The sequence below is a fragment of the Cyclopterus lumpus genome, chromosome 21 (assembly GCF_009769545.1).
Source record: "Cyclopterus lumpus isolate fCycLum1 chromosome 21, fCycLum1.pri, whole genome shotgun sequence".
NCBI lineage: Eukaryota > Metazoa > Chordata > Actinopteri > Perciformes > Cyclopteridae > Cyclopterus > Cyclopterus lumpus.
This window is the reverse complement of record NC_046986.1, coordinates 25,733,947-25,757,867: the sequence shown is the minus strand read 5'-3', so window position 1 is coordinate 25,757,867 and position 23,921 is coordinate 25,733,947. Positions and strand designations below refer to the sequence as shown.

Genomic DNA, 23,921 nt, shown 5'->3' with positions numbered 1-23,921 from the left:
TTCTCCCTCAGGTGGTGTTCAGTAGATTCTGCAGCCCGTCTGACATTAAGGAGCTGTTCTGTACAGCCCTGGGTGTGCCAAGGTAAAACACACTCGCACACACACACACTATGGAGGGTAGAAAGAAATCACAATTATTAAAAAAAAGAAGAACGAATCTCAGAGACATACCTATATGTGTGGGTGTGTGTGTGTGATTGTTTTCTGAAAGTCCCACATATTGTGTGTCATTAGTACAACTCAGCCACACGCACTTGCAGGCACACATATGACTCCTGACATACGCATCAACATTAAAGGTGAAGGTCGACACGTTTTTTTCCACTTCAGCAAATAGCTCCCATCATCATTCTGAATAAAGTGATTGATTGGATTTAATTTGTTAATGTATGTTTATTAAATAAACTGTCTTGTATGAATATAGATGTCTGCTACATCTCTTTGTGTGCAGCAAGCGGGAGAGTAAACACTGAAATGTTGAATACCAACATGGATTGAAGCAGAATACTTCTTTAGATAAAACCATGTTGTGAATTTTTGATGTAATTATGTCAAACTTTTTTTCAACAACTTTTGACTTTTGGACTTTAAAATGCTCTGGAGCTTAAAAAAAAAGTTTTGATTCCATGGAAACAATCATACGCCGCCACCACTGGAATCTAATTCTTTAAATATAATACTATTTACTACGGAGCCTGTCGGTTACAGGCACTAAGAGCCTTATTGTCGTCTCTCCTCTGCTCTGTGTGGAGAGCTGCTCCCTGTTCAATGGGCGGCCTGTTAGCCCTGCACATGCTGAAACAGGGGAGCAGAGGATATTAATGTTAATTAATAACTAGTCAGTGTAGCCTGATCTTTATCTGAAACTGTACAGGGATGCCGGTTTTAAACTGAATGAATAGACATGCAACAAAGGTTGTGCAGCATTGAAATGTTGATTTAGTTACCGGTTACAAGCAGGCCCATTACCTGTCATAATCATAACTTCAGTGCAGTTACACTCAGATTGTCCTCTATTTGTATACAGATAATCCTTATCACTGTAACAAGCAGGGACGTGAAGTGGTTGCATTGAACACCTGGAAACACCATATTATATTATGCTGTTATAGCTTTAGAAATGCATGATGACAGACATGTTAACTTTCATAATAAACATTCAACCCAGTTACCCTGTACAGTTTATAAACTGCTGTGGAGAGACGCCAACCTTTGCTCACTCTTGTATTCATTATTTGGCCGCACATCATACACTAATAGGAATGTAATCTTAATTTCCTGTGTCCCTATTAGCTTCACAGAGTGATCCTGCTGGGTGCACATTCCTTTAAGGAGAAGTTTATAGATATCTGAACTTAATGCATTGTATTCAGGCCTGAATGAGAAGATTCTGACCTTTTCAATGAAATATGTAATTATTTTTAATCGTATATTATACATTCAATAATAGGCTATACATTATATCATTTTGACGACGTTTTCATTGTATTTTTGTTTTGCTCCTAGATCTCTGACTTGAAACCCATTATCATCCACATGTCATCCCTGTAACTCAATCAGACACACCTCCTGTTGAATGAATGCGTCAAATGTCAAACTGTCCTATGAACAAGCCTGTGGTAGCCTGTGGAAGACTTATATTACCCTCAACATTGCTCCTGCACATGTGAAGCTCAAGTTTGCATACATTTGGACATTGTCAATTATCTTTCTATGTTGCATCTGTGCTCCATTAGTAGGAGGTGAGGAGTGTCACCTCACTCTTGTTGCAAGTGGTCTCGATATAACACTGGCAGTAACGCAGTGTATGCCTTAAGTGAAGAAGAATTTGATATAAAGTCTGCGAGTTCCACTACCAGTAGTAGGTGGATTTAATGGTCTCACATTATTTTTATGAGATTTCTGTTTTATTGTTTAATATATGAAGATTTAAAGCTAGTGTGGTGTATTCTCAGCTTCCTGAAAGGATCGATTTCCCACATACCAATGCACATGTGTTTCTGGTCAGGGGCCCCTCAAAACAATGCCCTGCTGATGTTGCAAGGGGGGTCTGTTCCTGTGCCCGGGGGTTATGTGACAGAGGCTTTTGTGTGACCCCATCTGCTCCTGATAGGATACTTCTTCCTGGGTCTGGAAGATAAGTGTTTAGATTGGGGGTTCCTGAGTGACGTTATGGATCTCAGGAGCTGACCACGACAAAGTGAGTATATAACTGAGCTGCTCTGACTCTCAAGTCAGACTCTCCATTGGACTGCGAAGTCTCCGAGCGATCTAGACGCTCGTCCTGACCTGTGATTCCTCTCTGTAATAAACTCTATTATAACGGAAAAGAACAGTGTCCGCGGAGATTCCTTCATCCTCATTCTTCAACATCACAGCCGTTTAAAAGACACGACACTAGTGTTGGTAATCTTGAGAAACTAGAAAGAGTTCACTGAAAAAGTACAAAACCAAAAAACCAAAGCTCAGTGTTGCCAACAATGTTCTAATGAAAGTAGCTTGCAGCACCAGCTCCAAAAGGCGATAAATCTATTGGAAAAAGGTCGCCAAGTCAGCCACACTGACAGCCCGTCTCTTCAGGCCCCCCCCCCCCCCCCAATGATTATTATGAACAGGGTTTGATTTTATGGGGGGCTCGAGGGGTCCCCTTCACCAATAGACCAAATAACACCTAAAATAAGAATGTATTTAAAATATATGTGAGTAAAGTGCTTCAACATGAGAACAGTCTAGAGTGCAAATAACAATGGACGTTCAAATTCAGCACTCAGACTTATAGGACAAGAGAGATGCTATTGCCTCGAGGCTACGTGATGAACGTCTCCATGCTGAACAGTCTGCTGTCCTCTCAGTCAATGGACCGGGAGTGGCCTCTTTCCTGCCTGGAGATTTGCAGAGATGTGGGTAAAAGAGGGGCAACAGATGTAGATGGCCCCTCTACAGGAAATCAGAAAAAGAAGACAGATATCTATCATCAAAGCAGTTGTTTCTTTGTCCGAGTAGGCACTGTTGCCTATTTATTGTTGTGTTCACAAACATGTTTGTGGAGGAAGTGTAACAACCCTAGCTTTAAGGGCTGTGATTTGTAGTAAAACGACTAGTTCTGTCAAGACTGTTTTTGTCTTCATGCAGGAACACTAACCTGTCCCTGTTGGATTCTTCTGGAGCTATGGTGTCCATCGACCCCACCATGCCACACAACACAGAGAGGTATTGGAAAATCTGCATCCCACTCAATGTCTTTATTGATAACGTAATTGTTTGACAAAACGTTTTTTTCAGTCCACCTGCTCGCTTTTTGATTAAAAGACACATTCGCTGACTGACTGAGGAAGGAGCACTGTCCCATGCTCCTTCCTCTTTAGCTGTTAACATATTGCTACAATGAGCTGCCATGAAATGTGATCTTTATGTTTGCACTAGAAGCCACCATGAGTTTACCTGGAGGCTTCTTACAATGTGCTCATTGTTGATTTTCTGCTTTTAAGGGTGTCTGCTCAAATTTGTTTTTGACACTGTTATCAGAGAACCAGCAATACACAAATAGTTTTTGTACTTTTGGTTCTTGCACAAAAGTGCCCAAGGAAAAGAAAGCTAGAGGACTGGATGGTGGTGGAGTAGTAGAATACCCCAGGTAAGTGGCCTGAGGGCCCTCTTTGGAGGATGAACAGGAGGCCGGCATGAAAAATTGCTGACCCCAGAAGACTCGGCCGAAGACAAGCAGGCTGCTGGACCAGGTTGCTAGAGTTCTGAACCGGACTCAGGATTGGACTCTGGCAACTTGAGTTACAACACTGGAAGACGTCCATGGAGACAGGACCTCACTGGAAGATGGACACCTAGATAGGACCCTATTGGGAACCCTACTGGAAAATGGCAATGAAGATGGGACCCCTCTCAAGCACAACTGAAGGAGTTTCTGGTGAACCTTTTTCCGTAGAATTGGCCCCAGTTGCACAGATGACAAGCATAAAGAATAACTATATAGAAATTGAAAATTGTCTAGAGCTGGGGTTCGGCCCGCGGATCTCCCGATTCGTGGACAACCTGCGCCACATCCTGAGCCACAGCCTTCCCAAGAGATCATGAATCACCTTTAGGAGTCACAGTAATAATGATCATGTTTACCAAAAGAGAAGACGACAACAACAAGTCACTTTTAGTCATTATGTAAATTATTGTTTAGATTAGAGTTTTAAAATGATGCTACAGCCTTATGGGAAAACAGGTGCATTTGTGTCCACTAAAACCTCTAAGGCATTAACTGCACCTTGTATTTCATGAAGGCCGTCTTATCCAATGATGACACATCAGTTTCATTTGTGGAATTTGGAATCCTGTTTGGTCATTTAGAATGACCAAACAGCAGTCTAGTGCCATCTACGTTTTCTAATTTGACAAGAACAAAAAGTAACTTCAACGTAAATGTTGATCTGGTCTCGTTAGACAAAATATTGTGTGTGTGTGTGTGTGTGTGTGTGTGTGTGGAGAGAAATAGATTAGTGTGTGTGTGTGAATTGGGGATTATTAAGTGTCCATACAGACAGAATAATCTCAGAGATGAGAGGTGTCCATAAGGGAAAATCTGTCTTGGGCACATTGCTAAAAAAAACTACATGCTACTGATAATCTCCCTGCCTGTAGTTTAGCACCCGGCAAATTCAGCAACACTGGGAAACACTGATGAACTGACAGCATCATTATGTGACACTGTATCACAACAAAACTCAAATGTTCCTAGATAAAGCCTTTCAACTGATTTATTTCTTTCGGTTTTCCATCCATTCATTTTCTGAACCTGCTCAGGGTCACAGTGTTTCTCAGTTCTCTGAAACCCTTTATTGGAGTGTTGGTAATCTTCCTTGTAAACAGTGTATGTACATTTGTGTGTGTGAACATGTGTGTCTCTGTTCCCACTTGAATTAGTGTAAGGAAGACAGTGTGTCAGCTTAGAGGACAGAAGGGGAATTTATGTTAGCTTCACACCACCTCCTGCTCTCAAACTAACCTGTATGTGTGTTTCCGGTTATGTTGAAGGTCACCGTATCGAGTGGTGCCTATGACTGGAGGACAGCTTGCTGGTGAGTTTGAATACACACACACACACGCACACACACACACACACACCCACACACACACACACGCACACACATACACACACACACACACTCCAGGGTGCTCCAACTGTCAAAGCGCATCAGCATCCATGATGTGCTGAAAAAATATTCACAATTCCTATCAAATCCCTCAATGTGTGAGCTTTTCAGGTGGTACATCTATATTGTTTGTGAACAGGTCAAACTGCACTGACTGGCATTTTGACATGTTAGAATCTGCAGAATACAGACATCAGACAGGTTGGGAGTGGTGGGATCAAAAGAAAAAGTATTGATATACAGTGACAATACTTTCATACAAATTAACACTGAAACTGGCACTAAACTGACTTTCAACCGCTGAACCTTGAACTATTTGTAAAATTGACACTTTTCTGCTTTAAAAAACTGCCTGTCCTCTCACTTAGTGCTGGGCAGTATGACCACAAATCAATATCACGGTATTTTTTAAAAGTCTGGCGGTATCAGGATAATTCACAGTATTTAGTTTTTTGTATGACTGGGCCTTTTTATAAAGGTTCATGGTGGCTTATTGTACAGCCAGGAGTAAATAGAATATTCATAACACCACTTTGATTACGGTTTACTTGGCCCCACAAAATTAATCAATATACACAGAAATCAGAATGCATTAAACAGTTGCAGAATGTTAACTATTCTTATTTTGCAAACTGCAACATTTAATAAACAAGATATGCCAAACATGTAATGTAATGTCTTGAAGGATGTTATTAGAGAGTTAGTTGTGGGTTATGAATTGTGGTGTTTCAAAGTTCTAACAATGAGTGAGAAGGGTACACAGTTAATAGCATTCAATGTGTCTTCTGCTGCATCGCTCTTTGTGGCCATACCCCTGTGTGTTGTTATCTTTGAAGAATAAAGCACAATAAGGTCTAGTTTGAATATGTATGTAAACGAAGTCAGTGTCGTTGGGTCTGATGGACCTGACTGAACAACTTGCGTTGACAGAAGCATAAACCTCTCTGCTCACATGCAATGGTTATGACAGGCATTGTGAAAGAGATAGAATATTGGGAAAGCATCCTGAAATGGTCTTGATAAAACAAGTGCATTATTCAGGGTCTTGATCATATTCAGCATATTTTCATTCATGAATCGTCATTCAATCAGAGGATTGACGGTTCAACCCCCGACTCCACTAGTCCATTGTCAATGTCTCCTTGGGCAAGGCACTTACAGTTTTCCAGGCTTTCAAAGTGACCATGGATACAGGAGACCGACAACAACAGTTTCATTCAAGATATTTATTGTCATATGCAAAGTTAACAGACAGTTACTCCGTAAAATGAAAAGCGTACTTTGCTCGGTCCTCCTTCAACACAGTATTACAATAACTTAAAATGTAAGGCAAAAATCTAAATGCTAGTAGTACAAGAAAATATATTTAATAAAATGAAGACACAGAAATGTGAGAACAGTATTGCACAATCAGTTTCACTGAGTGTATCAATATGGTGCACTATGCATTGTTGTAAATATTGCAGACATGGTAGTCACAACAGCAGCCGTTCACAGTTCAGTAATGAGTGTTTGTGTGGGGGGATGGGGAGGTGGCATGTTGAGGGAGCAGCTCACCATCCAGCGGGTAGAAACGGTTTGTCAGTCTCGTCCTGTAGCATCTGCCTGATGGCAAAACAGTCTGTTGGGGGGGGTGTTCTCTCCCTAATGGTGTTGTGTGCTCTCCTGGTGACCCTGGTGCTGCACCCTCTCCCTCCTTGGGTCAATAATCATCTCATTGATCTTGTCTGCGTTCAGGGAGAGATTATTATCCTGACTCCAGGCCACAAGTTCCTCCACCTCTCTTCTGTACACCGTCTCAGCCCCACCAGTAGTCATTCCAATGACCGGAGTATCATCCGCAAACTTGATGATGCTGGTGTTTTCCTGGGAGGCCACACAGTCGTATGTAAAGAGGGTGTACAGCAGGGGACTCGGTACACAGCCTTCGGGGGTCCCTGTGCTCACACTTCTTGTGTCAGATGTACGGTTGCCAACTCTGACTGATTGAGGTCTGCCTGAGAGAAAGTTGAGCACCCAGTTGCAGAGGGAAGGTGTAGTTTTAAGCACTTAAATGCCTAAGTATGTTGCTTACAATGTTCTTCTGTTCACGTTTAGATAGGAACAGACCGTTAGTTCTGTGTCTGTGTCCCCAGTGTCTGTTAATTACTCATTCCCTTCACCTGCCCTCAGCCACTCCTCTGCCTCCTTAATGACTCATGCCCTACACCTGTGGTTTTCCCCCTTATATATACTCCCATTCTTTGTCCCCTGCCAGATTGTCATGTGTTTCATCATGTGTTTCATCCTGTGGTTAGTCGTTGTTATCTCTGTTAGTCTTTTGTGTCACTTTGCCTTTCCAGCCTTAGTTCCATGTTTTTCCTTTTTCTTAGTTTTTTTTGTTCCCCGTACCTTCACTCCTGCCTAATTCCTCTGCACCTGAGCTCTTGCCTCACCACACCCCGTGACACCCCGTGATAGGGACGGGGGCTGTATCAGGGAACAGCATGGCAGGGCGAGGAATAAAGAGTTACAATTAAGAGCAGTTTGTTCTCATGTCTTATGTGTATCTATGAACACAACAATTCATTTGGGGGAAATTTCAAACATAATAATTCATAATGTTATATGTGTTGTATACTAGTGGCAATCCAGTCCTCTTAGTCACTCCTGGGAAGTGGCTTAATTAATCACAGAGAAAGTTTTTTTAACAACAGTCTGCACTGACCTGTGACCCTCTCATGGCGCATGGAATGTGAGTGACACAATGTACAAACTACTACCTACTGACCGACAATATCTTCTTTTTTTCACAATTTGTTGTCGCTGTTAGTTTATTGGCCCACGGTGTTGAACTTTGTCCACAACAGTGGAGCTTTTAGCCAATGGCAGGGCTTTGTTTGTGTGTCCAGCCTGTTGTCAGTGTGTGGGAAGAGGAACCAGAAGTGGCTTGTTAACACATCAATCTGTCAGCCGGTTCTTATCCACTGCAGACGCTCTGTTGATCACCAAGGGTGAGACCAGAGGGAAAAGGGCACATTTTATTTATCTTTTCTCTTCTCACTCTTCTAACTCTGCCATCTGTTGCTTTGGCCATCTGACGTTCTCAAATGCACTTACATAACCTCTGCACATGTCTGTGTGAGCCAGTGTGTTTCACAGGACGGTTGATGCACAGTAACACAAGTTTCTATAGTATTTTGATTATACATTGTTAAATATAAAGGTGTGTGGGTGTGTGTGTGTGTGTGTGTGTGTGTGTGTGTATGTAACACAGCTCCATGTTTTCTTTCTCCTCAGATAAAGAGGAACTCTTTCAGAATGTACTGACGCAAGTAGCAGAGCAGTTTTCAAGGTAAGCAGCTGGCTGAACACGCTCACACGGCAGCAGATCTTCAGTTTACTCATTAATCTGCTGCAATTATTGTGGAGATATTACTTGAGCATATTTTCTCATATTTGTATATTAATTTCTTTAGTTTCTATTACTCTCTTTTGTGTCTTTATCAGGTTGCTAATTCTTGTGAGCTCTTTTTAATAAACTGTCCTGGTCTTGCATCTACAAAACTAAAATACAAGTTGTAGCTTGATGGTGATATACCTTTGGATTCATGCAACTGCTTTTTAAAAGTATTTCACAATCCCAAGAGGCAGGAGGACAGCCTCAATTTATATCATATTAAGAGTTGTAAGGTTTTCACCCAGCAGCTGTAACATGTGAATATTACTGTCTTGTGGTGTGTGCAGATTGTTTGCTCTTTTCACTAACCTTCAACACTGGCTCCCAGCCAGAATTCACTGCTCCTTCTCTTCTTCAGATCTCGTGTCGTGTTTTCTATGTGATGCATACGTACACAGGACAGGACACAAGTCCACTGGTGCAAAGGGAACAATGCAGCTGGACATTAGACCATTGTTGCTAATTGTGTGTTCACATACAGATGTGTCTGCAGTGTATGATATGAAGTTATGTAATATAGTCGAATCAAATGAGTTCTCAGTAGTTGCAGCAACTGTGATGGCACTAATGGTAAATACAAAAACCTGTTTGTTTTGTAGGGCTGAAATAATTATTTCCACTTTTGACTAATCAACTGGTTTCGCTGTGATTCTAATTTCTTCTTATTTAACAATAAAAATAAGAATTTAGGAACCTACAAGTGTTTTTAATTTGTATTTCATGACCTAAAACATCTAAACTATTAAATGCCAACAGCAAGCAAATAAATGTAAATATCTGTCTGCAGCACATACATGTGAGTATTCAGGGGTCTTGTTGTGTCATAGACAGATTCAGATCCCTACTCTTAACTAATTTCTCCTGCTCTGTCTCTCGTCTGTGGCCATCTGTCCGTAGGGCGTTCAAGATCAACGAGCTGAAGACCGAGGTCACCAACCGTCTAGCCATGTTGGAGAAGAGAGTGGAACGTAAGTCTGTTCCCACCACCTCACTGTCAATTATATATATTCATATATTTCATATTTATATGCTCACAAACATCAGAAACATTTGCCGGGGGAAATTATTAAAATGTATTTACCATCAGATTTTCTTTCTATCAACGTACTAAAGAGTTTCAGCGTAGCCGTGAGCCTTAAAAATCTCTGCAGATTTTTCCTAACAGGTGTTTGGAGATTAATGCATGGGGTTTGATTCATCATCACTTTTACGTGAAATATCACTGAATCACCTTGGATTATTAAATCAGTAAATAAACTGATGAAAGCCTGCTTTTTATTAAAGGGAAACTTATCATCTTAATTTTTGTTACAAAATTCCATGCTCAACATTGCATCAATTTATGTTCCACATTGCCTCAAAATAAATATGTTTCATGTTTAGCCATTGTTGTTATTATGTTGTTTTAGAAAAGTATAATATCATATTTATTTGAAAGATGTGTCAAAATAATTAATATAAAATTGTTGGGTAAAATGTTCACACATGTACCATAACACATGAGGTAGGGGTGCGTTAAAATAATGTAAGAAAGTAAATCTTTCTGTGAAAATTGTTTCTGTAGATATCAACATTGATGATTAATTCCTTTGAGTCTGAATGTTGATGGTTTATGGTGCATACTGTTCATACTGGTCATGAGATTCCTGGTTATAAGGGGGCAAGGGCTTGGGGAGAATAGGTAGATTCTACTGTTTTTATTTTCTCATATCGTTACAGAAAATCAAATGCATATTCACCTGTATCTGACTGTTTAAAGTGCAGAGAGAGGACAAGGGCACAGGGAGAGGAGTATAACACCAAACTGGTTCTGTGGTACGCCTCCTAACCAAGACACTACGCTCCCACAGAAGTGCAGTTTTAAAGACATGTCGGGATTCACTGATGGCACTAATGTTCTGGATGCAGGTAAATGCATGAGCATCTAGGTAAGATGCAGATAACCAAGTCATTCACTACATCTAATTGGAGACGTGCTTAGCTTAGTCTTTCACCTCAGTAACTCAGTGGGACTAACAGTAAAACGTCACACCCACAATGCGTGGTAGACACTGACCGTCAGTCGTGCCAACTTCTGTCTGCTCAGGAAGCCGTGGTTCCCAGAGAAGGTTCATAGATTGCTTTTGTCTTAACAACAGCAGCATGTTGTTATGTGTTAACTTCTGAGTCTTGATTTCACAGAGTTTACTTTAGCTAGCTCTGAATTAGCTCTTTGGAACTACAGAGAAAATGGTAGGACTAATGCACAGTACAGTTGTGCTTTGAGTGATTAGTGTGCATTGGTAGAGATATAACTGCATGCCTTCAGTGCATGTTGTCTGAACTTCCACAGTTTATGAGGCTGTGATTAGATAAGTTACAGTGTGGGTTATGTGGTCTGCTAACCCACCTCCAGAGGCTGTTGAACTCATGCTGTTATTAGCATCTCCTGAACATTGAGCACATTTGAACCTGTCTAGAGCGGAAAGAAATGTGTCATCTTCACACTTAATCAACATCAACCCTGAGGCCATGCCCTTTCCTCCTCAGGTGACCATTATCAGATTGCAGGTTTTTGGCATTTCAATAACTGCTTACTATGCTGCGGCAGTTTGCCTGGTTTTTACCTGCATGTCTGAGGGCATCTTGGCACTCAATAAAGATGTGTCAGTTATCTCAAGATAAAAGCCAGTTATAAAATATAATCAATAAAGGTTGTGATAGCCAGGCTCGCTGCGCTGTGCTGCCATCATGTTTTTTTATAATATAGATCTCAGTGTTCTCAACAGGTCAGCTGCTATAGTAATTACCCACAGGAACATTTAATCAGTGATAGTTTAGCAATCATTACATCCTTCCTAGTAAGGCTGCGATTAAATGTCAAGTTGAATATGTGAGTTGTACATTGAGTCAGTTTTTCACAAGCAACTAAAATACGGCAGAGATCAGCAGCGAGATTCTCAGATTTGTGTAATTGTTCAATGCTTACTAGACATAGTAAATGTAATGCCACGATTATCCTGGCCAAAATAATTGCAACTTATGATATCCCATAATATTAGTTTGCATATGCTCAGTAGCGATGTACAGATCAAGTAGAATGATATATGTTGTAGTTATTAATGAGCTGATAAATTCTAAGATAACATGACATCTGATTGGTGCATAGACTTGCATAATCACCAATACCTGATCCAGCATATTAGGCTGTATCGTAGGCATTTACAATACTGGTATCGTAACAATTCTACGAGGATTCCAATGATACTATATACAACAACATAAATTGTCCAGGTGGAGAGTTGATGCTAAAGTTCAGTGATGTAGTGAGGAACAGCATGAAACCGAGGCTAGACTTTCATTTACGTATGTACTGTGATTTGATGAAACATATCAATGCTGGTGTTAATATCAACATTTTATAACAAATTCATGGTTGAAAATGGCTCAAAACACCATCTACAGTTTAAATCAGCAATAATTCTGAGATAGTCGACCGTTTTGGACCAATCTAAATCGTGAATGAACTAAAAGAACGTTAACGCCCCGTGACCCCTCCTCGCCTCTCTTCACATCGTCTGTGGTTACCTTGTCGTTAACCACAGTATAGCATTACAATCACAGCACCACACAAGTCTGTTCTCTCTTTTGTGTGGACTGGAAATTAAGCTATCAGCACATTACAACCTCGAGAGAATCAGTGTGATTGACTGATTATATGGAAAGAGCAGCGTGTGCGTGTGTGTGTGTGTGTGTGTGTGTGTGTGTGTGTGTGCGTGTGTGTGAGGCAGCGTGACATGTAATTCTTGTCTCATTTGTGGTCTTATATGCTGTAAATTCATCAAATTCTAGTTTGGCTGTCATTTGACGATGTGCATTCAAACGTTTTTCATCTCTCAACCCCTTGCCCACTTTTTTTGCTTTTTTCAAAATGATGCAGCGAGAGATACAATATTGGGAGCATTTTGAATGCATCCCAACAGCTCTCAACATGGCAACGGTGAGCTGGCAGCTCTCAACTAACAGTGCTAACTGTGGGGGGACTGGAAGATGGATTACATCATTGGAATTTATTATATTCAACTCAGATCCAGCTTCACTGCTGCCTTCAACCTGCCGCAGTCGGAAGACCAAGCAGGTGTAGAAGGCCTCATCGGCCAGCAGCAGCGTCTCCTCCTCTGGCTAGGAGCAGAGCTTCTCCTCTCTGCTCCCCGCTGAGCCAACACCGACACCACGCTGCTTGAGACCCAGGCCGTATTGCTGGGTCCAGTGGAGGGAAGGAAGGAGAACCAGAACCAGGACTGGATGAATTAGACCCTAATCAGACCCTGCTACATTAAAGTGAGAGGTTTTCTCGTGAAAAATCCAATTTTCAACGACAGGGACCGACGAAATCAACTTTAAATGAAAGCTCCTTATAGTAACTTTAAAGAAGTATTTCTTTGCTGGAAAGGTGGTTGTTTCATTAACCTGGGCTGTTAATTCAGTAAAAAAGGCACACATTTTAATTGGTTCTACATGACCAGAGAAAACCGAGAAAAGGATTCTGGTATTCCTTTGCTCGAAGGGTAGGAAACCTTCAACAACCAGAATGCACTGGGCTCTTTGCACCATTATCCTCACCGCCTGCCAGTAAGTGATTCTCGGCTGTAGCAGCCTCGGTGCTTGCAACAAGAAAGGAAGTAAAACATTGTTTGTTTGCATGTAGTCCACCCACATTGTTATGATCCAAGGTATCTATTTGGTTTAATAAAACCCACATGCCAAGAGATCCCTTCCTGTGCACTGGGAACAAATGGGGACAAGTCCACAAAGTCTTAGTTATGTGCATAGATGTAGCAAATCCAAGACTTCAGCGGTCAGTTGGTATCATTGTCCTGGCTATGTGTTGTCTCTGCATGAGTGGCTCAGCATGCTTTGTGGGAACACACAGAGATAATTTATCCACTCAAAAATTACAGGGATATTTTTGAAATTTGGGTTGTATGAGGTACTTATCCATAGTCAGTGTAGTACCTACACCATAAGTTCACGGACGCTCCAAGACAGGAGCACCCGCACGGTGCAAAACAATGTACTGCTGTATTTGATTTGGTGATTTTGGACTAAACCTTTAAAACACCAAAGTCTAACAATAACATAAACTAACTAACCGATTGAGCTCCCATGTTCTGCGAGGTAAAAGGATTGTTCATGTCAAAGGAGTCTAGTGGATTTGAAGAGAGCATAGATGACTGCTTCAGTTCCCCATCAGAAAGGGCCGTCCAACAGCAAGGTGAAGAGATTAAAATATTCTAAATATAGCGTTCACCTAAACAGTTGTATTTAGCTGCTTCCCCAGTCCACAGAAGTAGCTACATTACTTTGCTCTCATGCTGATACTCCTGTCTGTTTATACAAACTCCATCTACTGTCGGTAGTAATACACTGGCAATGGACAAGAGCCTCATACAAACCCACTTCAAAAGATACTATCCCTTTAGGATTTTGCTAAAATCAGTTATTTTTTAACAAATCTAAACTACATTTTTAAAGTGAGTTTCAAAAGATGCCAAACACTGAGAGGATCGTCAGACGGATCTAGTTAAATTTACTAATAGAGGCTGACAGGGGAATAAAGTGTCTAATCAGGTTTCTTCGCGTAATCTCCCTTTAATTCACAATGAGCACCCACTTAGAGTAACTGGCAGCCTTTTTGGCCGACGTCTCCTTCTGTACTCTTAACTGCATGTGTTTTGCCACGTGATGCAGCTGCAATTTCATAATGTGCTGACCCCTTCAGTCACCATGACAACATAAGCTGAGTTTACTTTGGTCACCATGGTGGTTTTCCCAATTTTACTCTTCTTCGAAAGCGATGGGATTTTGAACTGCTCAACAGATGTGAATTAGAATTAAACTCAAATGCTGTTAGATTTGTACATTGAAACTGAATTGGTGTTAAATAGTTAACAGAAAACCAGAGAGTGAATTGTTTCCAAAAACATTTACCGATTTAAAAAAAAAACTAAGGGATCATGATTAGGTTTCTCATATGAAACAACCAATTAAACAAAATTATATTAGATATGTTGTCAGAAAAGTAAATTCACAACAAATTCTACTTCCTGGGGTTGTGGCCAATTTAAATAAAATGACTACTTGTGATTTAAACTGGCATCTTTCAAAAAATCAGACTTTTTTCCACTTAAATGATTTTTAATCTTGAAATTGATTTCTTTCAGCAGCCACTCTCCCTAACTGATTATACTGTAGAAGTAGTTTCACATCTGACACACAGCCACTTCACACAAGCATGCCAATTGCCTGGATACCTGGATGCTATGGCAACTGTGGCACCCACGCTCCATCTTCTCATGACTTTGGTTGTCATGGTCACCTATTCTAATGGGAGCTGGAGTGTTGTCAGAGGTGACCTTTTCTGATTCAGCAGAAAGAGATATGTGAGACTCACAAGAGTTCAGCTTCAGAGCAGCTTCAGATGCAATCAGATGAAAGAATTTAGATTTAGATTTATGCATGGATTTAACTTTTTTGGGGGAAATTAGTAGTTTTAATTCTGTATTATAATTCCCTCTCTAATATCTATTATATTGTTGTGGAAACATCTCTTTCAAACAACTGTATTTTTTTTAAGTTGAATTACAATATAACTGTATGAAGTGAATTGTTCCAAATGTTGCTATGCTGTTAGCTGCCAATCAGGACTGTGCTGCCGGCTGCTAACAGCTAACATTAACGAGCTCTCCTCTTGCGGATTTCAACAGATGTGTTGTTCACAATGTAGTATCAGGGATCGGCGACTAGAAAGCAACAATTACGCTCTTCGGATCACATATTTTTTTTAGTTAGCCTGCGTAGCAACTACGAGAAGATGAAAAAGGACTAATCTCACGATGACGCTGGAATTTATACCCGGCTGGGGTCATCCGAGGTCACAGGTGACTTTGTTGTTATAAAGACTCAACCTGTGTGTGTGCGAGATGGAAGATAGACAGTGTTAAACACTGCCTCTGGCGGTACAGAACGATAAAATATAACTCATTTTATTGGGAGGCACTGCGCTTGGGTCAAAGGCTGCAGAAGACTTCTCATCGGAGAGGGGATTAAAGATGTAACAGTAACATTCAGCTCTTTAGAACAAATAGTCAATATTTAAACTAAGCATAAAACAAGATCAATGTCCAGATATGTGTTGAGTAAAATGTTAAGCTTCAGTGACGTTAATCAAATCAGCAGAAAAGCTGCAAGAAACGTCATCGGCATTAATATTAAAATCGCCAACATTAACAGCTCTGTCCGACCTACACCTCCAACCAATGACCAACTTTGGTCATCTGCACTTTAAATGAGGAGAAAGTCCCAGTGCTCACTGTCTGACTGGCAAAGAAAGACTGTCTGTAAATAACCCAATTTATTTGATCCATCAATGCAAATGACCTGTTTTATAATTGTTATCTATTCTTTGTTTGTGCATAACTTTAAAAAAAAGTCCTAGGCAGGGGAAGTTATGCAGGAATGAAAGGAAAACATAGTCTGTATAAAATATAGACGTAGTCTCTGTGAAATCAATCATAGGTTTCCAAAGCGCTGCTGGGACGCTCAAAGTGGTTATTACCACATGGAGGAAAAGTGTAGTTCTTGATTTGTTTGATTGACCAACACAGTGAATGAACATTGAATGCCAAAAACAAACAAAAGTGAACAAAATAATGAATCTAGTGTAAACCGCAGTAAAGACCGGACCACCTCAGTCACCGAAAGAGATCAATTAAACAAATACAATCATTTTAAGCCTGTCAATTGAGTTCAATGACCCATAGATGCTCTGACCAATTTAATTTGTTTGCAGCTACAAATGGTATTAAGAGGTGATGGTTTGAAAATATTATCTTCAATAGGACTAGTGAGGTTTTAATAAAAAATGACTCTCTCTGTCTGCAGTGGAAGGGATGAAGGTGGTGGAGATTGAGAAATGTCGCAAAGACATCAAGAAGCTCCGTGAGGAGATGGCATCCAGAAACAACAGGTAACAGCAACAACAGAGGCAATTTCCTCTTCAATAATCCCTGAATCTCCCAGCTCTTTTCATTAGTACAGATAGTGTCTTGCACCTGTCTTATGACCAGTGATAGACAGTGGTAGAGACAATTAATCTTAATTAGGGCTGTCTGGTGATCTGCTTTACTTTATATACAAATAAGCAGAGCAGTTGTTTTTTTGTGCAGTGCAGTTTTCCAAATAATTAATTATATTTCAGTATAGACATTTGTATTTATGTTGTATTTATTTTCCCAATGACACTTATTTAATTTCAAATTTAATTTTATAGTGTGACTTTTCATGGCAGTGATGTTGAAAACACTAACCAACATCGGTGGCTGGTGGAATTTTGTTTTGGTAGGGCCATCCAATCAATTTCAGCAAACATCCCAGTATGATTCAATGCAAAAAAAGTATCAAACACGCATTTCTACTTGTAGTTAAATATTTAACATTTATTCAAACACTGACATAATAAGGACATCTTTTTCATACAATTCAGTATATTAATATATATATATATATATATATATATATATATATATTCAGTATAATATAAATATACAATAAATATAAATAATAAAATATAAATATTGTATAATATAAATCATATATATATATGTATATATATAAAATCTAATAGAACATGTTTGTATATTAAGATGGACCTATGAACCTTGTTAGGGTTAAAGTGTGCCTGTTTTTATCCACCTCATTGTGTTTCTTCACCTCAATCCTGTGTCCGTCATCCAGCTGGTAGTGAAGTTCACTTTGCCCAATATGGCTGCTTGACGGAGTTATCATGTGTTTCCTGGTGTTCTCATGTTTTCTTAATTTTTCCGACAAGTGCTTCATGTCTCTTACTCCCGTAACTGTTCATGCTGGATATGTCCCCGTTGATTTATAAAGCACAATACGGCATTAGCACGACAGCATCCAGCTAACCAAACCTTCCTGGTGTACCTGTCTCTACAGAAGAAGTCCTCGCCGTTGTCATGTCTTTAAAAAAGCGCCTGACCAGAACGCGCACTTTTTGGGTCAGACGACTTTGGCCTAAAGCTTAATCTATTTTAGGACGCTGATTGGTTGAATTGTATGTCACTCATTTATATCTTTAATCAGTAATAGGCTAAACTGCTTCTTAGACCTGTGTCTTTTGGGCCAGAACGATTCGTCCTCAGCGCAGCTGAGACATGCAGACAGGAATGTTTTTCAGGCCAAGGACCCCCAAATTGATAGAGAGATGGAGCAGGTTCCCCTTACTATATGTATTGTGTAAAATTGTGTTTTATATTACACTGGGCCTAGTGCCATGTATAAACATACCTTGTTATTGTGAATTCAATATGAAGCTATTCAAATAATACAGGAGGTTTATATTCATGTTTTTATTTTAAACATTCAATTCAATTCAATTCAGTTTAATTTGTATAGCCCAATATCACAAATTACAAATTATCCTCAGAGGGCTTTACAATCTGTACACATACGACATCCCTGTCCCAGGACCTCACATCGAATCAGGAAAAACTCCCCAAAAATAACCTTTGACATGGAAAAAAGGGAAGAAACCTTCAGGAGAGCAACAGAGGAGGATCCCTCTCCCCGGATGGGCAGATACAATAGATGTCATGTGCACAGAATGAACAGCATTTACAAAGTTACATAAACACATTACATGAATATGACAATGTATATCAACATTGCCTGTCAATTTCATTATAATCATGCATACAAGCTATTCAAATTTAAGTTTTTATTATCAACATAAATTATTATTTATTATTTATTATTATCAACATAAATCTGCATAAAGAAACCTGTTATCTTGCATACAATACTGAACTATTAAAATAATGGACAGATTAATGTGGATGGCACACTTAGGCCTATTCCCACATTAGTGAGATGTCTGACCCTGATGAGTACCACACAACTTATCCATCCATATGCTCGAATATGGTGTTTGTGATGGCCAATACATGACTAGCACAGAAGTCTAATAACAAAGTACCACTTGGGTTCAGATCAGGCAGGCCTTTCCTCCCAATCACCCTCCTCCAGGTTTCTCTATCATTGCCCATGTGAGCATTGAAGTCCCCCAGCAGAACAATAGAGTTGCCAGGACCAGTGACTTTTCAAGGACCGCATATTCCATAGCTGTTTGGTGCATAAGCACAAAAAACTGTCAGAGACTTCCTCTCAACAACCCGCAGTCGCGTAGAGGCAACCCTGTTGTTCCCCTGGGAAATATCCAACGCACTGGCGCTCAAACAAGGGCTTGTGAGTCCCTACACCAGCCAGACCATAGGCAACTCCAGAAAAGACTAGGGTCCAGCCCCTCCCAAGGAATTTGGTTCCAAAACCAGTGCTATGCATGGAGGTGAACCAAACTATATCTAGTTTGTAACACTCCATCTCTCGCACCGGCTCCGGCTCCCTCGAAGTCAGACAGTTGACATTTCACATCCCAAGAGCCAGTCTGCAACTCGAGGGGTCAAATTCACGTTTCCGGCCGGGGTGGGACAACCGATTCCAGACATAATTGCAGGCCCCAACCCAGGGACTACTTTGCCCTGGGAAACACTATCAGGGGTTATTGACCCAGACAACACTGCTCCCAGGGTCACTCGGGCACACAAACCCCTCCCCACATTAGGGTGGCATTTCATTGGTGGAGATTCATTGATTAAAGTGTAACAATTAAGGTGGAGGTTGCTTTTCTGACTTACAATCTTATATATATATATAATTAAATATCATATATATGTAATATTAACATTTTAGAAGTAGTATAATTAATATTTAAATTGTTATTTCTTCATATCTTCAAGTTGTTTTATGTATTTTTTCAGTAACTACCTCGAAGACAATAAGAAGCTTACCCCTCGCAGAGACGTGCCCTCCTACCCAAAGGTAAGGTTTTCTCCCCCATACTGTTCACTGCACTGTGTGTTTCTGCTAGCCAGGTGAGTCTGCTGATTTCTGACAAACTGACAAATAGCACGCCTCTACTGTGATTCCAGGAACCAGATAGAACAAATGTTTGTTTTCAAACTTGTGGGTCCAGATGTTTAGTTTAGATGTAACAGTTGTGAAAAAGTTGGCAAAAAAGCCAATGGGATTCGCCATTGGATTTTGGATTACTGCAGAAAATGTTAAACAAGTGTTCATGATACTTACATTTTTTGTACAGCAAGTGAATGCCATCACCAGAAGTAAAAAGCTCATGTTAGGCTATAAAGGAACTACACCATGATTGCATGAATGCAGTGTGTAGTGTATATGACAGGGCTATAAATGCGTCAAGTTAAAGTTAAAGCTTTTTTTTTTATTAAACATTGACTTCGAGATGAGGAAAGTGCAAAAAAGTCTGACTCATTTCAGCACTCACTGTGAGATAATCTTCATCTCAGCTCTACTCTGAATACACCAGTGAATCCATACAAGGTTTGGACAGCTTTGGGACAGCTAGTGCTCCTTTCACTGTGGCTGCTGGTGATATTTGTAATAACTGTCCATTTTTAACGGTTCCTATCTTTGGTGGGATATAACAGAAATGAAGGAAAACAAAGTGGCGATGGTATTAGGTTATATACATGAACATTACAGTAGGTGTGTGTTGAGGTGTGGCCCCCGAGCCAGTCGGAGTCAGACAGGGTTAACTGCGAGCTCTGTTGCCTGCAGTACATGCTGTCTGAACAGACCATAGATGCCCTCAAAAAACCCGCCTTCGACGTCTGGCTGTGGGAGGCCAACGAGGTAAGACTGAGCAGCTCGCTGAACACATCTCACCTACAATTCCCCTCTCTTCTCTCCTCTCCTTGTGCCCCCTATCTCTTCTGCTGCCCTATGTGTGTGTGTGTGTGTGTGTGTGTTTGTGTAGTACCATCTGTCTAAGGAGACAGTAGAAGCTCTTAGATTGCCTACATTCGATGCTTGGCAGTGGGAGCCTAATGAGGTGAGACTTGTGCCCTGATTAATCCACTGATACATTTTTCGTCAGGGAAAATGTAATAACTGTTAATTATTATGGATTCATTAATAATATGATCAATCAGTGAATATATGCTATTTATAAAATGTTTAATTATCAGCTACCTGACATTACTGTTGCACACTTGGACACACAGGACATCCAGGCGTGCATGGGTTTAAGAACTGTTTTTACTGAAAGCACAGGAATACATTCCGATCAGCAACGCAACTGCATGCTGCAGGCTGTTTTAGTCAACTTCTGAATTAAACAAGGGTAACGTTTTCCCCTATACATATTCAAAGAACATATCTGCTTATACTGTCACTCTAACAACTTCATTCACATTGGCGACATTCTGCACATTCACACTACTCTCATTCTCACAGGTTACCGGTGGTTACTATGCCGTTTCTAGTTCGCTAGCATGGCTAGGTGATGCACTATATCCACATCGACACATCATGATATTCAACTTGCGCAACTCCAATATAAATTAATATTTATATTACTGACTGTTATGATCAATGTCGGTTCTTTTATACCATTCTCATCACTTGTACCCACCTGAAAGCACAGGAATACATTCCAATCAGCAACGCAACTGCATGCTGCAGGCTGTTTTAGTCAACTTCTGAATTAAACAAGGGTAACGTTTTCCCTCGCTTTCTTCCCGAAGCACCCCTGAGCTGACCCAAGTGCCTGCATGAGCTTTCCTCATCGTAACCCAGCATTAACCTTTCACACAATTTAAGCCTCCATTGCAGATACACACATGCCAGGTGAATAAAGGAAACAATTAACAATCAATACAAATAATAAATAAATGAGAATTAAAAGGGGTCAATGTCCAGTTCGTTATTGTGTCCAATGTTAATGAGGGCCCCACACTACCAACCTGTAAACTGACAGGCTACAGAGGTCTGGTAATTCAATTTAATTCAGTTTATTTTATATAGCCCAATATCACAAATTACGGGGCGGGGCGCATCAGCAGGGCCATGGCAGGAGGCCGGTCAACCAGGCAGGAGGCATCAGACACAGCCAGGTCCAATGGACCCTATGAGACGTGAAGTCACAAAGACTCCGGGGAAGAAGTAGAAGTTAGTAATGTTCAATGGAGAGATGTAAATTCATCCATAAGTAGAGAGAGAAGAGGGGATAGGTGGTTAGTGTATCCTACAACGTCCCTTAACAACTCCTGTCACAATCCCCAGGTTCCCCCCCCCCCAGCACCAAGGAATGAGCACACTTTTGGCAAGATACTTTATTTGGCTCTCTGCTCTGCCGGTCCCCTGTTCCATCGCCAACACACCTGATATAGGGGCAAGACCCATTAGCCCTGATCCACTGCAGCTGAGACTAATTAAGCCTCTTCCCGGCACCTGTTCCCTGAGCCACTTCCCCCCTGCAGCTGAGCCTAACCACGCCCCAGCCATCACAGTCCCCCAGCAGCCTAGCCCTATAGCAGCATTTTTAGGGGCTGGACCAGGGCAAACCTGATTTAGCCCTAACTATAAGCACGATTAAAGAGGAAAGTCTTAAGTCTACTCTTAAATGACTGTGTCTGCCTCCCGCAATGAAAGTTGAAGCTGGTTCCATAAAAGAGGAGTTTGATAACTGAAGGCTCTGGCTCCCATCCTACTTTTTAGGACTCTAGGAACCACGAGTAGCCCCACATTTAGGGAGCACAACTCTCTAGTGGGGCAATATGGTACTACAAGCTCCTTAAGATATGATGGTGCATCACCAGTCAAGGCTTTTTAGGTGAGGAGAATACTTTTTAATGTGATTCTTGATTTTACAGGGAGCCAGTGCAGAGCAGCTAATACAGGAGTCATGTGATCTCTTTTCTTAGTTTTTGTGAGTACACGAGCTGCAGCATTCTGGATTAACTGGAGGGACTTAAGAGACTTATTAGAGCAGCCTAATAATAAGGAATTGCAGTAATCTAGTCTAGAAGTAACAAACACGTGAACCAGTTTTTCTTCATTTTTTTAGATAGGAAGTGTCTGACTTTTGCGTTTTCACGTGGGAGTTAAAGGACAAGTCCTGATCAAAGATAATGCAGAGATTATTTAAAGTGGCAATGCCATCTACAGAAAACACATCACCAGATAATGGATCACCAAGACCCCTTCCATCTCTCACATCACCCCTGTTCTACGACAACTCCACTGGCTCCCCGCATTGACTTTAAGATCCTTCTCCATGCATTCAAGGCCATCCACAACCTCGCCCCTCCATATCTGTCTCACCTCCTCCAAATCAACATCCCCACCCGGTCTCTCAGGTCTACCTCCTCCATCAACCTGACTGTCCCCCCAGCTTGTCTGTCCACCATGGGGTCAAGAGCCTTCAGCCGCTCTGCCCCTCGCCTCTGGAACTCCCTCCCCCCTGACATCAGAAACATTGACTCTATCATTTTATTCAAAACCCACCTCAAAACCCACCTTTTCAGGCAGGCCTATGCCTGACGTGTTCCCTCTGGGTTGCTCTGCTGCAAACTGTTCTGCTTTTAACTGTGCTGCTTTTTAAATTGTGTCCGATTTTTAAATATGTTGTACGGCGACCTTGAGTGCCTTGAAAGGCGCCTTATAAAACAAATGTATTATTATTATTATCTCTGTTCCAGCCAATTGAACGTGGCCAATTGAACGTGGCTGGAACATCACTTCTTTCTAACTCCACATCTCCAGATTATTTTACATTTCAAAATTGTAGTCTTCAGACCCAAACGATGCTGACTCAAGTGACTTCACTTAAGGACATTTATCTCACACTGGTCCCTCTGAAGACACAAACGTTTTTTTTCACATGCAGTAAAGAACTGTAAACACACTTTGATATGCAAATTCAGTTCCATCTATCCATTCATCCATTTTCTGCCGCTTATCGGGGCCTTAGCCTGCTGTAGTCCAGATGTCCTTCACCCCAGCAAAAACTTCTAGCTCTTCCTTGGGAAACAAACAGGCTCTACTCCAACTCTATCTGGATGTCTGTGCTTCTAACCCTCTCTATGATTGAACTGGACCAAGATGGAAACTAAAATTACATCTAATTTCCCCTTTGGTATAGTTAATTTAGGTTGGTGTTTAAGCTGTTAAGGTGTCAAACTGTTAAGCTGGGTCTCAGCCTGCTTCTAACATGACTGGTTTGATTAAAGGCTCAAAGTAAAGTAGATCAGTCACAAATTGTTCACATTTTTTATGGTCGATAATGTGATTTTAGCATCAATTCGAAAGCTAAACTGCTGTTTCGTTGGAGCTGTCAGAAAAGTACATCTAGACTTTCTGTATAAAGTTCAGTTGTGATAATCATATTATTT

General features: G+C 40.8%; 1 protein-coding gene across 1 annotated transcript in view; it reads left to right on the top strand.

Annotated features, from left to right (window-relative positions):
- Window positions 1-23,921, top strand: part of pde9a (phosphodiesterase 9A) — a 36,253-nt gene that overhangs the window by 5,020 nt on the left and 7,312 nt on the right. The window contains exons 2-9 of the mRNA XM_034561714.1: window positions 12-82; window positions 3,133-3,210; window positions 5,038-5,081; window positions 8,436-8,490; window positions 9,493-9,563; window positions 16,519-16,603; window positions 19,473-19,533; window positions 20,305-20,379. Coding sequence (XP_034417605.1) covers window positions 12-82; window positions 3,133-3,210; window positions 5,038-5,081; window positions 8,436-8,490; window positions 9,493-9,563; window positions 16,519-16,603; window positions 19,473-19,533; window positions 20,305-20,379 — 540 coding nt within the window. The remainder of the gene's footprint in view (window positions 1-11; window positions 83-3,132; window positions 3,211-5,037; window positions 5,082-8,435; window positions 8,491-9,492; window positions 9,564-16,518; window positions 16,604-19,472; window positions 19,534-20,304; window positions 20,380-23,921) is intronic.